The sequence below is a fragment of the Lissotriton vulgaris genome, unplaced genomic scaffold (assembly GCF_964263255.1).
Source record: "Lissotriton vulgaris unplaced genomic scaffold, aLisVul1.2 SCAFFOLD_275, whole genome shotgun sequence".
Classification (NCBI taxonomy): Eukaryota; Metazoa; Chordata; class Amphibia; order Caudata; family Salamandridae; genus Lissotriton; species Lissotriton vulgaris.
The window spans coordinates 119,248-137,333 of NW_028252092.1; the positions used below are offsets into that span (position 1 = coordinate 119,248).

General features: G+C 46.3%; 1 protein-coding gene across 1 annotated transcript in view; it reads left to right on the top strand.

Annotated features, from left to right (window-relative positions):
- LOC147662666 (pepsin A-like) overlaps positions 1–18,086 on the top strand; it is a 114,879-nt gene that overhangs the window by 12,429 nt on the left and 84,364 nt on the right. Inside the window, exons 2-3 of the mRNA XM_086950997.1 lie at positions 6,368–6,524; positions 15,655–15,772. Of these exons, the coding sequence (XP_086807123.1) occupies positions 6,368–6,524; positions 15,655–15,772 (275 nt within the window). The remainder of the gene's footprint in view (positions 1–6,367; positions 6,525–15,654; positions 15,773–18,086) is intronic.

The following is an 18,086-nucleotide window of genomic DNA, read 5'->3' on the forward strand; positions in this document are numbered from 1 at the left end:
AACTTCCGATTCGGACCAGTAACTAGGAGGGACATTACAAGAAGGCTCTGGAGAGTGGATGGTAAAACTAAATTAATAGCACTGGTAGTTCTAATCAAGGCTTCAATATCCATTCTGGACTTTGAACTTTGCCTTTAAAGAACGCTGCCAGTTGATTACAAAAATAATGAGAATGCTATGAAAAAGTTTCAATGGAGTCTTTATTAGTCACTTCTTAGAATATTTTAAATACCTTTTTTTATCATGTGTGTGGTTAAATATTGTGCCTGAATAATAATCTTGGTTAGTACGGAAATCTCAAGTCAAGTCAAGTCAAGTCAGAAATTTATATAGCGCGCTACATACCCATAGGGTCTCAAGGCGCTTGAGGAAGGGGGGAGATTACTTGTCGAATATCCAAGTTTTAAGTTGCTTTCTGAATGCTAGGTGGTTCTGAGTAAGGCGAAGGTGAGTGGGAAGTGAGTTCCAGGTTTTGGCTGCCAGGTAGGAAAAGGATCTACCTCCCATGGTGGCTTTGTTGATGCGAGGAACAGTGGCAAGGGCTTGGTTGGAGGATCGTAGCTGACGGGAGGGGGTGTAGAAGGACAGTCGTGTGTTGAGGCATTCGGGTCCAAGCTCGTAAAGTGCTTTGTGTGCGTGGGTTAAGAGGCAGAAGGTAATCCTCTTATTTATGGGGAGCCAGTGGAGGTTTTTCAGGTGACCAGAGATGTGTTCTTTACGCGGGATATCTAGTATGAGCCTGGCTGAGGCGTTCTGGATGCGTTGGAGTTTTTTCTGGAGTTTTGCGGTGGAACCGGCGTATAGGGTGTTTCCGTAGTCCAGGCGACTCGTGACCAGTGCGTGAGTGACCATTTTTCTAGTTTCGGTGGGGATCCAGCGAAATGTTTTTTTGAGCATGCGAAGAATGTTGAAGTAAGATGATGAGACAGCGTTGACTTGTCTGGTCATTGAGAGTGAGGAGTCCAGGATGACGCCCAGGTTCCGTGCGTGGTCCGTCGGGATGGGTGCTTTTCCAAGGGCCTCTGGCCACCAAGAGTCGTCCCATGCGGAGGGGGAGGTACCTAAGATTAGGACTTCAGTTTTGTCTGAATTCAGTTTCAGACGGCTGTGCTTCATCCACTCGGCTACTTCTTTCATTCCTTCGTGTAAGTTGTTTTTGGCGGTGTTGGGGTCCTTGGTGAGTGAGAGGATCAGTTGGGTGTCGTCAGCGTAGGAGATGATGTTGAGGTTGTGTTGGCGAACGATGGCTGCGAGGGGGCTCATGTACACGTTGAAGAGGGTGGGGCTGAGTGACGATCCTTGCGGCACGCCGCAGATGACTTCGGAGGCCTCTGATTTGAATGGAGGGAGCCGGACTCTCTGAGTTCTTCCAGGGAGGAACGAGGTGATCCATTCCAGTGCTTTTCCTTGGATTCCGATGTTACTGAGGCGCTGTAATAGGGTGCTATGGCAGACTGTGTCGAAGGCTGCGGAGAGGTCAAGGAGGATGAGGGCGACTGTTTCTCCAATGTCCAGTAGGGTTCGAATGTCATCTGTTGCTGCGATGAGTGCGGTCTCAGTACTGTGTTTGGCTCGGAATCCGGACTGTGAGGGGTCGAGGGATTTGTTGCTTTCGAGAAAGGCGGCAAGCTGGTTGTTGACAGCTTTCTCGATGACTTTGGCCGGGAAAGGAAGGAGCGAGATGGGGCGGTAGTTTTTGAGTTCGGTGGGGTCAGCTGTGGGTTTTTTCAGAAGGGCACTGAGTTCTGCGTGTTTCCAGCTTTCAGGGAAGGTGGCGGAGTTGATGGAGCGGTTGATGACGTCTCGGAGGTGTGGTGCTATGGTGGAGTCTGCTTTGTTGAAGGTGTGGTGAGGGCATGGGTCAGTTGGGGATCCTGAGTGGATGGAGTTCATCAGGCGGATGGTGTCCTCAGTGGAGATTGGGTTCCAGTCGTTAAGGATGTTCAAGGGGGGAGAAGGTCCTGCAGAAGGTTGGGTGGGTTGGTCTTCGGGTCGATTGTCGAAGCTGTTGTGGATGTCTGCAATTTTGTTGTGGAAGAAAGAAGGAAGCTAGGGAGTCGCAGAGGGCTTGAGAGGGGGTGATGTCGTTGGAGTTGGCTGATGGGTTGGTAAATTCTTTGACGATGTTGAATAACTCCTTGCTATTGTGGGCGTTGTTATCTAGTCGGTCTTTGAAGGCGGCTTTCTTGGCAGATCGGATTAGTTGGTGGTGTATGTGGGTGGCGTTTTTGAAGGCGTCTCTGGTGTTGGAGTTAGGGTCTTTTTTCCATGCTTTCTCGAGGGAGCGACAGAGTTTCTTGGATTTCTTAAGATCATCGTTGAACCAGGAGGCCTTCTTGCTGCCTAGTTTGTTTTGATGTTTTTTCAACGGTGCTAGGATGTCGGCGCTTTTGGATAGTCATTGGGTGAAGTTAATGGCTGCTTGGTCGGGGTTTGAGGAGTGGACAGGAGGGATTTGAAGGAGCGATGAGGAGATCTGGTCGATGGTGAGTTTGTTCCAATTTCTACGCAGGGTGGGTTGAGGGTGGTAGTGGATTGTGGACTTATTGTAGAAAAAGTGAACGCAGCTGTGGTCCGTCCAATGAAGAGCTGTGGTGTGGCTGAATGAGACGTGTTTGCTGGAGGTGAAGATAGGGTCGAGTGTGTGACCTGCAATGTGGGTGGGGGAAGTGACAAGTTGTTTGAGTCCGAGGTTAGCGAGGTTGTCCAGAAGGGTGGTGGCGCTGTTGTCATTGCTCTTTTCCAGGTGAAAATTGAGGTCTCCCAATAGGATGTAGTCCTCGGAGGGGAGGGCGTGTGGGGTGATGAAGTCAGCGATGTCGTCATTGAATTGTGCACGGGGTCCCGGGGGCCGGTAGAGAAGGGTGCCTCTGAGTGTGTTTTGGGGTCGGTGTGGATCTGGAAGTGAAGGTGCTCGGCGCTGGCAAGGTTCTAGAACAATTTGATTGCCCTGTTCATTATAATGAGTTTTCCATTGGCATCCTGTATTTTTTCTTTTTAAATAAAACAAAACATCACTTCTTCATTGAATCGTGGGGCAGATTTACTAAAGGGGGATAGGGTCTAAAAAGTAGGAGGTACCATCTAATCTAGGTGCCTCGAGAGAGGATCATATTGAGATTCTCCTGAAGGGTATTTGCGTAGAGGTGTCAATATTTTTCAAGGGACATTGGTGTACACTGATAAACCTCTTGTCCGGTTCAGAAGATGTGCCTTGAAGTTCATGAATGGTAGTATGGTGGTCTGACCGTGGCTGAGAAGAGCAGGTCAGGCTGAAAAGATGTCTGAAATATGGTCCACCTGGTGAGCAGTTTCTTTGACATGTTGTATGTCCGATAAAAAATAGTATAATGCGGTGTTCTAAGGGGATATTATCTACATCTAAATTTCAGTCACCAAGAAGAATCCGAAAAATGTTGTTGGTTATGAAAAGAGGTATGGATTGACCTGGAGGGGTTGTTGAGAGGAGGGACCATACATAGTTAGGAATGTAAATGACTTAAGTAAGGGTGAAGTAAGTTTGTTTAAAAGCCTACCTTGAGAGGAGCACGTGTGTCACAAAAGGAAGGGAAGGAAAATTTGCTGATCTTCCAGGTGTGCTTCACTTGCTGCACTGGCTGCTGTTTCACTGCAACGCGTAGAGTGCTGCCTGCCATGCCATCCCCTGGCGGACACGTGAAATCAATTGATACACTTTGCTTCTAGGCCCCTCACTTCCTGATGGCCGGTTGTGGTGTTGGGTATTCAGAGCTGTAAGGGCCAAGCTTGAATTCATTTAGGACAACTCTATGATCCCCTTGGGTTATGGAAAGCACTTAAAGCTGTTGATCTCAGCTGCCCTTCTTGTGGAAAAGTCATCGGGTAGTCTTCTCTGGTGTCCCGCACCAAGAGACCATAGTTGTACATGTCAATCAAACAAGGATTTATAAAGCATGGCAAGGGTCTCAATGTGCTGGAGTTGCTATCTATTTTGTGGTGATCTGATTCGTTCAAACAGCCATGTCTTGAGTCTTTTCCTGACCGTCTGGAGCGATGAGGCGGTCCTGAGGTGCAGGGTAAGGTCGTTCCAAGCTCTGGCCCATGTGCTAACAAATATCTTATCAATAAACCAATCTCTGAGTCTCTCAGTGGTGTTAAAGCTTAAAACTAGGGTATAAAGGCATGTGCGAAACATGGCGATATCAATGAACATGGCTATGTACCAGGTATTTTGTGTGAGCAAACTTTCCTCCAAAAGCATATCTTGGATATTAATGCTGATGCTCTGATCTTAGAAGCATGTCATTCTCTTATAGTTTAACATATTGCACTTCCCTGTGTCGACACCTTTATCTCACAAACGTACATTGATGTGTTTGCGACAGAGATCTGTTGATGCTGGTTAAATAGCACATTCTTCGCTGATCTGTTTGTAGCTTGTTCAGAGCCCCATGAATCCATCTGAGGCAGTTTCAAACATATGACCTCTCACTGCAGAGATCTGTCACAAGTTTCAGATCAGTAAGATAGCTCTGTGTGTTAATGCATCATTGAAAAAAAGCTGTCTGCCACATGTCACATATTCCAATTCCAGCTAGTTAGCCTTGGAGGTTTAAGCACTAAGGGCTAGATGTAGGTAAATAGGTTTTACCGATTCTAAAATACCGAATTTTACCGATTCGGTATTTTAGAATCAGTAAATCCTATGTAGGTAGTTAATCGGTAAAAAATACAGAATCGTTAAGATTCGGTATTTACTGAATCGGTAATTATCGAATCGGTATTTGCTATTCATTCCTATGGGCCTGGAGGTCCAGAGGAATGAATGTCAATTGCGGAATCAGTAATTACCAATCCGGTAAAATTGGGAAAAAGTCAAGGGTGGCAGGGTGTCACTTTGACACCCTGTTGCACCTCTGATTAGTGCTGGTGTGCACATGTGGCATACATACATGCCCTAAGGGCATGTATGTCTGTCACATGGCACAGGTGTAAATGCACATTTATGCATTTACATAGGAATTCCTTATTTACCACCGACTAATAGTTGGTGGTAAATAACGAATTCTTAAAGCCCAGAAGCACTGTTTACAGTGCTTCCTACATCTCATGTACCGATTCGGTAAATATCGATTCGGTAAATGATGATTCGGTAAATACCGATTCGTTATTTACCGAATTGGTAAAAAAGCCTCCTACATAGGAAAAGGCTTTTACTGGTCGGTAACGGCAGATTTCGTCCGTTACCGACTGGTAAAAGCCTACCTACATCTGGCCCTAAGTGACTTATTTATGAGAGGCCTGCGCTGTCGAGGCTGCACTTTTTTTTTACAAACTGGAGGGGCAAGTCTCATAGATATGGAGTAAGGGAAGGCAGTACAAAGCACTGCGCTTACTTACTCTGCAGCAAGGAGGCGTTCAAAAGGCGTTAAGGTGGGTTTTCCCAAGCAACACCAATGGATTTTGACGCTACCCCGATTTACTTAATCCCTACTTGTGCAGGAGTCCCTTCCTGCACAAAAATAATCCTGCCTGCTATGGAGGCACACTTGCACCGCGGTGCAGGGGTGCTTACGTAGGTGCTAGGCAGCAAATTGTGCACCAGCATGTGGGGCATGGACAGGAATTCACCATATTTTGCAAATAAGGTGTATTCCTGCCCTTTCACATTGACACTGGGTATTGCAACAAGGTGACTCACGGTGGTGCCCTACGCCAGGTCCTCATAAATTAGGCCCTAAATGCAGATGTGTGTAACCTGCACTTTGCGCTTTACAATCCCAGTTAGAAGTTTCAGTGTTGATTCAGTTGTACCCTAGCATCAAGTGTAAGAGGTTCCAGACACAGCAAGGTAGTTCAGGGGGTGTGGTGCCTCGTGCAGTGATCTCTGCGCACTATGTAGGCATCGCTTGCATTCCAATGTGGACGCATAGATGGTTAGGGTTTATTTTTATTTCTTTACTTTATGTGGCATGATATATACTGTGGCTGGGTGTCAGTGCACTTTACAGATGCACACATAGTGAAGTGTAACAAGGCTGGTGAGAAGGAGGCATGCAGTGATAGTATGCTGAAGAAACACTGGGGTGAGCTGAAAGAAAACAGGGAGCTCAAGTACAAACAAGAGAAGGAAAAGGCAGCAGACTTAAACAAGGTGAGATTAATACTCCAATTGAAAAAAATTGTGTCAGTGTGACGCTGGCCCTGTGTTCCATGTGCGATGGGTGGGACTAACATCCCCTCTTCGGTGACTGATAAATTCTGGATTTTCCAGTCAAATCTTCTAATGAAATACTCGTTTTGCATTGTGCGTTGTCTGTTTGTCTCTACATTTTTGCAGTGTACCCCTTTCTGTAAACTTACCTCTGTCTCATGGCTCTGTCTCTAGGGTCCCTCTTAGAAGAGTAAAGTCTGTAAGAGAGAAGCTCAGAGAAGAAGGGAAGCTGAAGGACTTCCTGATGAACCACAACATCAACCTCGCCAACAAATACAAGCGGCACAACGGCACCAAAGTGGCCCTGGAGCCAATGGCCAACTACTTCGACGTAAGCGCCTCTCCGTTGTGTGTGGTACCAGGGGCTGCTGCAGTAAAGCTGGGGCTTGTTGATGGCAGCTGTAAATATTAACCAATCAGACACTCGTATGTGGACTTAAGCATTTTTCATGATGTTAGGAGAGTGTGTTTTGACTTCTGAGAGTAGCTAATGTGTTCAAAATATGGGATTAATGTCTAAAGATGACATTCACAAAAAGTGGTTCCACAAAAGCACACTGACATTTTTTAAATGCGGTCTTATGAACTGACCTATGTTATGTACAACCGGTTGGTCCACAAAATACCAAATGTCAGGGGGGTGCACAACTAACTGCCTAATTAATATTCATAAGGTAGGTGACAATTTGTGACCCCCTGATATTGGCGAATATCACCTGGGTAGTGGCTGCAGGGTCAGCAGACCACCATGCCCTTGACCCTTGACCCTGCTAGGTAGGTCACTCCCCCTCTGCACACCACCGCCTGTGTCCTTGTCCCAGCTGCCGCGGCTGAGGAAGTTCGAGGCCCTCCTCCACCCGCAGGCTACCACCTGTGGCTCATCCCTGGTGACCAGAGATAAGCCGTAGGTTTGTATCATCATCTGTATCTTTATTGTATTGCCTTATTGCTATTTTGGTGTCTGTGACTGCTGTTGTCTGTTTCCCTTCCTATAGACGGGGTGACCCAGTGGAAGTCAAAGGACCTGGGTATCAAGTGTTACAGACAAAATGGTCCTAGACGTTGACTCTAAATACAGGTGGTTTATATTCAATGAAAAATAAATTATTTTTACTTTTATTCCTCATGCGATTGAATCCTGCAATGGAAAATTTTGAAAATAAACAGAGAAAACAACAGCCCAAAACATTTGTTGATCCAACAGACCACACATGAACCTTAGGTATATCTCAAAAAAGAGACTCTGTTATTTAATATTCACTTAAAAAATTGTCATCGTGGTTCTTCAAATTACAATTTATACATCTGAAACAGGGGGTTACTATCAAGCAGCGTGCAAAGGATAGAGTGAAGGTAAGTGTTTTCTGTTTCCCTGGCGCCTGTATTTGGTCTGTGCCCTCTCTTCCCTCTGTTCCCCTCGCTGCCCGTTTGCCTTCTGTTCCCTTCATTGCCCCTGTGTTTCTCTGCCCGTTTTTGTCTTCTGTTCCCTTTGTTGCCCCCGTGTTTCTCTGCCTGTTTTTGCCTTCTGTTTCTTTGTTGCCCCCGTAATTCGATGCCCATCTACTCCCTTCATCGCCCCTCACTGCTCCAGCTCCAGCCACTGTGTCCCCTGTGGCCCCGCCCCCTCACTGACCATACGCTGCCCCCTGACCTGCCTCCCACCACCCAGCTGCTCCTCCCTCCCACCTCCTCATATTTGGCGCCCGCTGTGCGGCAGCACCAATGGCGTGCCAAAGGCGCGCCTAAGGCAAGCCTGTCTGCACCCGTCCGCACCTGCACCGCGCCCAGCGCCAGAACCCCTGGTCCCCGCACCCGCCACAACGACCGCTGCCGCTACGATGCCTCCACCACACTCCAGGCTCTCAACTCCGGACGGACCCACACCTGCTTCAAAGCCGCCCCCAAACTCACACAGGGTCCCTTCACCTGCCGGAACTGCAGCTACAGCAGCATCAGAGCCGCCGAACCAGTCGCCAAGAAAGGCTACAATCACATCCGATGCATCCTACTTTGCTCCAGCTCCCCAGGCAAACATGCCGTCGAGCTCTGGGACCTGCTCGACACTTCATCCCCGGACGTCGCCTTCCTGACATAGACCTGGATTAACAACTCCTCTGCACCCAACATCACCATTGCTATCTCAGACGGCTACAAGATCACACGCAGAGACCGCTCCAACGGAGTCGGAGGAGGAATCACCATCATCCACAAGAACTGCTTCTGACTTTTTTTTACCGTGTGCTGCATTTATTTTTTTCTGGTTTTTGAACTCCGGGAACCTTACCACTGTTGTTCAGTGCTAAAGTGCAAGTGCTCCCTGTGTAAATTGTGGTTATGAATGGCTATTCATGATTGGCATATTTGATTTACTGGTACGACCCTAGTAAAGTGCACTGTGTGTACCCAGGGCCTGCAAATCAAATGCTGCTAATGGGCCTGCAGCACAGATTGAGCCACCCACACAAGCAGCCTTTCAAAGCAATCTTAGACCTGCCACTGTAGTGCCTGCGTGCAGCTGTGACTGCCTTGCCAACCTGGCGAGTGCATCCAGTTGCAAGGCCCAAACCTTTCCTTTTATTACATGTAAACCATACCTAAGGAAGGCCACAGGTAGCGCTGTGGGCAGGGTGCAGTTTATGTGCAAGGTAGGACACGCACTGGTGTGATTTACATGTCTTGATAGCTAAATACTGCTTATTTCTTTTTTCACTATTGCAAGGACTATCTCTTCTATAGCTTATCATTGGAGCTGCTTTGTAACATTTTACAAGTGTAACTTTCAGTTGGGAAGAGATAGATATTTGGAGTTCCTTGAACTCACAATTTAAAAAGACATCTTTTAGTGAAGTTGGTTTTTAAATTGCATGTTTGAAAATGACTCTTTTAGAAAGTGGGCATTTTCTTGCTTTGCCATTCTGTGTCTCTGCCTGCCTGTGGAATCCCCATCTGGTTTGGACTGACAGGGGATGTTTGTGCATTCACTCTAGAGAGTCACACACAGGGAGCGCAGGTGGTCCCTGCATATCCCGATGGCCCATTACCAGGCTGATGGTCTTCCTGAGCTAGAGTGGTGGGAGGATTTGTGACTAACACCTGAATAGGGCTGAGTCTGTCCTCACACAAAGCTGTCTCCATCTCCTGTAGTGTATCTAGAGCCACGTCAGGGAAGGGCAGGGCTGTGTGCACTACAAAGTCTATCCTTTGAAGTTTGTCTACTTCGCAGGCAGAATCTGGTATAAGTACTGGAGCAGTGACCCCACATTTTTGGAACACTTCTGCTCTAGGAGGAGAGTCTGCCAAGAAGAGCTGGAGAAGCTGCTTGTTGCTGTGTTTTGCTGCCCTCCTGCTAATTGCTTCTGACTTGTACAGTGAAACAACTGGACTTTGCTTTCTATATCCTGTTACCAAGCTTCTTCAAGGGCTTGTGCGTGCTTGCCTCATGTACCTCAAGAAGTCTCAGGGCCTTTAAAGACTTCACCTGCAGCCCTTGAACTCCTCTGCTGGGAGTTCGGACATGTCAAGTGGTGCCAATCCCAGTTCTGGGCCCTCAGAGCTGTTACAAAGAACAGAAGAAAATACAAGCAACACCCTTCAGTGCCTGTTTTTCCTGCCCCAGCAATGCCGTGCGGTAGAAAAACCACTGCATTGCCACAGTGCGGCCAAAAAATCGACGCAGAGCCTGCCATGAGCACCATGTCTCTAACGTCTGAGCACACCCGCTCCGACTCCAACGCAGGCCCTGCTGTGTGGCTGAAGGAATCTGCACATTACCTGCCACGCAGCTGGAAAATCAACGCATTGTCTGTTTCACTGCATAAACACTATGGTGCAATGGTACTTGTGTTGGCACTAGAAAGCTTACTTTAGCGGCAGCACTAGGGAGATTACAGGGGTGTGCCGTGTCTTTGTATTACAGTGACAGTGATTTCGGACTGGCAGAGCATGGCATTAGCGTTTTGTACTTAACACCACACTCTGTCATTCCCTTGTAAATATGCCCCTAAGGTTTCCTTTATTATTGAGTGCCTTCTCTATGTTTAAAATAATTGAGGTGGTTGAATAATTGGATAAAGTGTACGTAACCCTGGTTATCATCAACATGTTTTAGCCCTATTAGTTAGGCCACTAAGGGTCTGCAGCTTTCAACAGGCTTTTCTAATGTATTCTGTGTTCTCTTCTATTTTTGTTCTTATAGTCATGACCTTGTAAGAATGAACTCATAAGACAACACACTACATAAAACATACAATCAGGCGAGCTGCCCAAAATTCAAGAGCGGTAATTAGTTACTAGTATATGGTAGCCCTCATTGTGATTCTCTATGTTAGGGAAAGACTACAAGGGACCAAAGAAAAGCACTTCACACTTGCATGCATCAATGCAGTGTTAAAGCCCTTATGTGGGTGCATGCTGCAGCTTTAGTGACAGCTACATACATGAAAAACAGTGATTGCAAGAAATTGGGTTATTGATTGAGAGGGATGAGAACCCTACTCAAATAACAACCACAATCTTTTTCAGGGTGAACCAGAAAAGTCTCTAAATTAATCAGTGCTTAACCCTCTAGTATCTTGGCACTAAAGCAGCATGCAATCAGTAATAATGTGAACAAACAACACAAGAAAATGCACAGCCCAATTTAGGACAATAGAGGAAAATGTAATAAATAAAATGAGTCTAACAGAACAAAAATACAATCAGTAGAACCACAGAAAGTTTTAGGAAATATAACGACTAAAAGCACCACTCATGTTCATCTGGTCACTCTAGACAGAGAAAAGTCACAAATTCAGTCTTATCATTAAAACACACAGGCCAGATACAGGGACTAGGTTATTCCTGCTGAAAAGTGTATTTCTCAAGTCCCTCATGAAAATTCCAGGTAGTGGTGAAGTAGGCCACAAGAAGCAGGGAGAGCGTTGCTGTCATTGCTGTAGTGTGAGCAGCAGGGCAGCCCACTTGGGACCAAGGCAGGCCTCGAGCAGCAGAGCATATCTCTAGTAGCAGCAGGACAATCCTCTGGGGAACAAGGAAGACCTCATGCTGCTGGGCAGTCCGCTTGGAAACAAGGGAGACCTCATGCTGCTGGGCAGTCCACTTGGAAACCAGGGAGACCTCATGCTGCTGGGCAGTCCACTTGGAAACCAGGGAGACCTCATGCTGCTGGGCAGTCCGCTTGGAAACCAGGGAGACCTCATGCTGCTGGGCAGTCCGCTTGGAAACCAGGGAGACCTCATGCAGCTGGGCAGTCCGCTTGGAAACCAGGGAGACCTCATGCTGCTGGGCAGTCCGCTTGGAAACCAGGGAGACCTCATGCTGCTGGGCAGTCCGCTTGGAAACCAGGGAGACCTCATGCAGCTGGGCAGTCCGCTTGGAAACCAGGGAGACCTCATGCTGCTGGGCAGTCCGCTTGGAAACCAGGGAGACCTCATGCTGCTGGGCAGTCCGCTTGGAAACCAGGGAGACCTCATGCTGCTGGGCAGTCCGCTTGGAAACCAGGGAGACCTCATGCTGCTGGGCAGTCCGCTTGGAAACCATGGGAGACCTCATGCTGCTGGGCAGTCCGCTTGGAAACCAGGGAGACCTCATGCTGCTGGGCAGTCCGCTTGGAAACCAGGGAGACCTCATGCTGCTGGGCAGTCCGCTTGGAAACCAGGGAGACCTCATGCTGCTGGGCAGTCCGCTTGGAAACCAGGGAGACCTCATGCTGCTGGGCAGTCCGCTTGGAAACCAGGGAGACCTCATGCAGCTGGGCAGTCCGCTTGGGAACCAGGGAGACCTCATGCTGCTGGGCAGTCCGCTTGGGAACCAGGGAGACCTCATGCTGCTGGGCAGTCCGCTTGGAAACCAGGGAGACCTCATGCTGCTGGGCAGTCCGCTTGGAAACCAGGGAGACCTCATGCTGCTGGGCAGTCCGTTCGGAAACCATGGGAGACCTCATGCTGCTGGGCAGTCCGCTTGGAAACCAGGGAGACCTCATGCTGCTGGGAAGTCCGCTTGGAAACCAGGGAGACCTCATGCTGCTGGGCAGTCCACTTGGAAACAAGGGAGACCTCAAGCAGCAGGGCAGTCCTCTGGGTAACAAGGCAGTCCTATATTTCTATAATATCCAAGAGTGTACTGAAGGATTGTTCTGAGGGTCCAATATTTATATTTGACACCATCATTTGGGGTGGGGGCATTTTCTAGGTTACCCCCACATCGGAGGCTGGAAAGTTCTTCTCTTTTCCTGCCAGCCTCCAAGACGTCATGGAGTGTCAAAAGACTTGTGTCAGGTCCCTTTGTTTGTGTGCTGGAGGCAGCCCTTGCAAATGGTTGGGGCAGGGAATAGCTTTGTCCCAACCATCTTGCCAGGATAGTCCATCCTGCCCGACACTATCTAATTTGTCTCACTGTCTGAGAGGAATACCCAAAGTCCAAAAGCTAAGCCATTAACAGTCATGTGACTCAAGACACTGGTAGAAGGCACCAAATAACTAGGAGTAGAAAATGCCAATGTTCGAAAAGCGGCATTTTCAGAATTGCGACTTGAAATCCAAACTTTGCCATTAACAAAGGTTTTAAATTACAATTCATTTGAGGTGAGAACATGACTTTTTTACCTGTCCCAATCAAAAGTTAGCACTAATTGAATGTAATAATGTAACCCAATGTTATATTAGCCCCTGATTGATTGATTGATTTATAGGCCGTGGGTTACTGCATTACCATATATTTGGGACTTGTACCACTCCTTTGTAGGCCAATTTTACAGCAATTTAGGGAGGAAGCACAAGCACTCGAGCACAGCTTATGAGCGGTAAAGTGCATGGAGTTCTAATGCCCACAAAAACACATTTTAGAGGACAGGAGGGTGACAGCAAACCTTTGGGGGAAGACCGCACAAAGGATGTCAGGTCTAGCAGAGAACATTCATAGTGTAACACTGCATATTGCTTATTCATTCTCTTAGGCTAGAGTGAACGCAGATCAAACCAAAACATTGGTTATTTATGCAAGGTCTTACCGTTATAAGTATTTACTAGTACTCCCACAAGGCCAGGCAGGGCAAGCCCCCATAGCCACACTCTTTTACACATCAATGAAGAGAGGAGCACTTAGCATGTATGTATTAGGAAGTATCAATGGTAGTTAACTAGCTCTCCATTAATTGCTGAGGCGTAATGAATACTCAACGCTCAAAGGGTGTTGTGCAGTGGCCAGTACCTACTCGATCACCGCTGAGCCATTGCTTTCATGTCTGAAAGGCAGAAGTAGAATATTTGAGCATGGTGTTCCTCTGCGCGGTCCACTCCTCAAGTATCTAAGGGAGTGGGATCATGACTCTCAGGTGTGGGGGGACCTGTACTCTGGAATAGGAGAGATTTGTTGCCTGTGGGTGCTCACCTCCTCATATTTCAATCAAATCAACACTATGCCAACAATCTCTATCTTGCTTTAGTGGAGTCTCCCTTTAGTTATTTAGTACTATTCCATCCCTCGTTAAACACAGTCTCACGGGTGCTTCTGGGTAATGTAGTCATCCTCTGTACTTGGCACATGTAATGGTTGCTGTTATTTAGGAATAGTCAGATAAAGTGCCTGAGTATTCTCTAGGTAAATACCACTGTGAGTGCACTTGAAGGATTCTTAATGGTATCACAGAAGACGTGTTTATAAGTGATGCAATATGTACTCTATTCCACATTCTGTTCTTTTCACTCATGTCTGGTTGTGCCATTATTGTTTCATGAGCCATGGGGGGAGCTCCATGTTTCTATTTTGCCTATATCTGTCTCACAGACCAACCGGTTCAGTCACATCCACATTGCTCTTCTTGCCTTTGTCCGCTTTGTCCTGATGTTCTGTTCACAGATGGAATTGGTCTGATTCCATGGAATGTTGCCATTGAGACTTGTCAGATGTGTCCTCAACCTGTGTATCCATCTCTGCTCTTGTTTCATAAATATCTTTTTCATGTGTATTGTTGTATTTCCCTTTTCTATCTATTTTCATGGTGGCCAATACCTACAAAGTGTGGAGTCAATTTTGTTATGCTTTGTTGACATCCAGTTTTTCTCCAACGTTAAATAATCCAAAGTTCGAGTTTTCTTGTAGTCATCCCTTTGTATTTTTGTCCGCACAGACATTTAATCAGGTAAATCACATTAACTGAGTTACAATTAGTGTGACTTCTCTGTTCCAGACCTGTGAAAGGCCTACGGCAAGCCTGCATCAAGTGTATTGGTGTGTGTAGTATAGGAGCCTACTGAATATTGTCCACAGGGGAAATGCCATTTAACCTGTGGTAGGCCCAAAATGTATTAGGCTCCTGTGTGTTAAGTTTCTTGGGTCTTGAATGGACTAACCAGTTGCTCAAACTTGTATTTCGCTTAAAGAAGAACAGTGGTTTCTCCAGGTGTAATCTTTTGATGTTTAATATGCACCAGGGTTTCATAATAATCTTTCTTTTTACCTCGTTCAAGCTTTTACTGAATGCGCTTACACAAACTAGTTGTTGTTGATCAATTCTCACTTTGTCAGTAAATAAAGTTCTCAATGGCTTTAGCTAGCCCCTTTGTTTTGCCTTTTCAACTAGCATTTAAGGTAGTTTCTGGATAGCAATCTTTTGTGAGTTTCCGATCAGGGTGGCACTCCCCCAGATTAGTGCAATTACAGCTTATTCTCAAGAATTGACCTACTGACACATTTTCTTTCAGCGCAACGGAATGTTCACTATCAAAGTATATTGGACTGTTTTTGTCAGTAAGTTTTGTATACAATTTGGTTGTAAGTATGCCTCTTTATGCTCCTATTACTAGGCCCAGGAAGGAAAGCTCCTGATTACTTACATTCAGAGCACATTCAAGGAATTCATTTTGAGGGTTCAGCCATTCTATAAGGTCTTGAACTGAGGTTTTGAGCCTTGCCATCATCGGCGTAGCATCGCTATAAGCTGATGTGTCTAAGGTAGGGATTATTGGCCCATAAACATGTAAATGGACTATGCTCGGTGCAAATGTGCTGCCCATGGAAGTGTCATGTCTTTGTTCCTATATGATGCCCTCAAACTCGAGAACGTTTCTCGCGAGGGCTAGTCCTGCAAGTTTCATAATCAACATGCTGGGGTATTCTGGGTCCATGTTGTCTCTCGTAGCAGATTCTCCATAGCCCTTAGGCTTTCTTCTTGCGCTATGTTGGAATAGAGGGCTTCAACGTCTAGGCCAATCAAAACTCTGTGTTAGGGTTGAATGGCATCCCTGCTGGTTAGCAGATGTTTGGTGCCCTTTAGGAAGGCTCATCAATGTTGTCCCACTTGTTTTGTGCTGTGCTACTGTGCTTCGAAGTTACAAAGCTTGAATGTGCAATGATGTGCCTGCAAAGAACCCGCATGGACCTGCTTCATTTCATTTATCAGGTAACTAATGCCACACTTTTTGTGTGCTGTAAATAAGCACCTTTCCTAATGTTCCCTTCTGCAGAGTTATTATGCTGGAAGGATCAATATTGGAACCCCTGGACAGGAGTTCAGGGTGCTGTTCGACACCGGCTCTTCCAACCTGTGGGTCCCGTCCGTCGAGTGCAACAGCACAACCTGCTGTAAGTATGGAAGGATGGTGCAATGATCTACGCTTTATAATTATTGTACATGCTGATTTACTACAGGAGGGCACAACAACATGACCCACTGCAAAAATTGGGTTTAAAATCGGCCATGTAGTTGCATATTGGCATGTCCACAACTTCGTGATGTCATTTACTTGAGTATGCGCAGCAGCAGAGAGCTTCTGTAACTCTACACCTCTAGCTAGGCTCTTCATTATACTCCAGGGGCCCGATTCACAGAATGAACTTAAGACTCAATCCTAAACTTACTACTATTTTGGCATTCACAGAATGCACTTACTACTTTTGGCATTCTCAGAATGCACTTACTACTTTTGGTATTCACAGAAGTCAGGATTTTGTCTTAATTTTGTCTTAAGACAAACTTAAAACAGACTTAAGACAGACTTAAGACAAAATCCTAACTTAAGTCTGTCTTAAGTCTGTCTTAAGTTTGTCTTCAGACAAAATTAAGACAAAATCCTAACTTCTGTGAATACCAAAAGTAGTAAGTTCATTCTGTGAATACCAGAAGTAGTAAGTGCATTCTGTGAATACCAAAATAGTAGTAAGTTTAGGATTGAGTCTTAAATTCATTCTGTGAATCGGGCCCCAGAAGCATTGAGGTTGCCTTCTCTTTTCCCTAAAATTTTTTTAAACATAATATCTACAAGGAGTGGCATGGTAGTGTATTAGCCAGTAGATTTCAGTTGGAAACTGATTGGGCAACAAATATCCATTGTCACCTGCTTTCATCACAGATGCAAGCAAAGTTTTGCCAACAATACAGAGCAGTGTCATTCGGCTTCATTCAGACATTGCTGAGGAGTAGAGTAAGCGGAAAGAATATCTTCCAAGTGATACCATAGTCAGTAGGACCTCTGCTCAGCCACTGCTGGCTCATCTTAGACTTCACACAATCACAAGCTTCAGTTTGACCTGCCCTTTCTAAGCCAGAAGCTTCTTCCAAAGTGCCTCCCTAGGCGCTTTAACCCCATGCGTGCTGATGACAGAACGGTTCCGTCATCAGCGTCGGGTGACCTGTGTGATGACGGCACCGTTCCGTCATGACTCCGCCCGCGCTGAGCGGAGTCAGCACAGGCGGGGAAAACGCCCTGCACGCAAGGGGTTAAAGCATTCATTCTTCCTGATGACTTGCAGGTTTCTTCACATGACTATTCTGCCACTGAATGATGTCACACTGTGGCCCCCAACCTACCACCAGGCATATATCTGCCATCTGTACAAAATGGCTGACAAAGTCCTATTATTCCACCATTACTACACAAAAGAAAGGATAAATGTCTATTAAGCTGGTCATGGGCAACTGTTCCCCTTTGGTAACACTACGAGCCATCCTTTGATTTACTAGGAGGTGCTATTGGGACACTGCCCAATCCCTGCTGATTCTTGGGGATGACTCTGTCAGCTTCTTGCTGCCAAGGGGGGTTTGTGATAATGACCCCTAGAAACAAGGGAGGTTGTTCATTGACACAAGTGGGCGGCCATGTGGTTGGAGACCACCTCCTCTCCCCTTGTGAAGGACCAGAATCTATTTTCAGGGATCCCATCTGCCTGATGGGGACCTCTGGGGTGAAAGTGCTTCTGCCAGTGCAGCGGATGCACTTTAACCACTTTGAATGTTGACTGCCATGCTGAGGCTGCCCACATGGCATTCCGGTGGGCGAATGTGTTGCTGAAAAGTAGAAAATTAAAGACTGTGGCACACACAGAGTTTTCTCCCTGCACATCAGGGACATTTCAAGATTTAACATCCTTGGTTTACCATGCCTTGCCCTGTAGTCCAGGCAAGGAAAAAGCATGGTCACCCTTCCCTAAAGAGAATGAGGCTACCGCCTCTTTGACCTGGTGGCCCGGTGATAGGCAGGCCAACATGTAAAGGGATTCGCAGCATGCGTGGTCACAGACTGCTTACACAACAAACTCAAATATCTGTGGCTGCTAAAATAATGTTTGTTACTACCTAACTCAATGGGAGACTTTTCTTTAACATAGCCAACATGAGACTTTGATTATGACATCAGTTGTTAGGGTTCTAATGCTCCTGCTAGGAGAGAAAGAATCGTTCATCAGGGTCTTTTGCTAGCATCTGACCTGGGTGCTGGATGTGTTATTGTTAATTACTGAACATATTGTTTTCAAAGTATCATATTTACAGAAAAGTAAAGCATTAATAATGCAAATAAATATGCATGATACCAGATTTATTACAAGAATTAAAATGTCAGTGATTGCTGACTCATTTTGGAGTCATAATTCTTTAAAAAGATTGAAATGTATTCCTTTC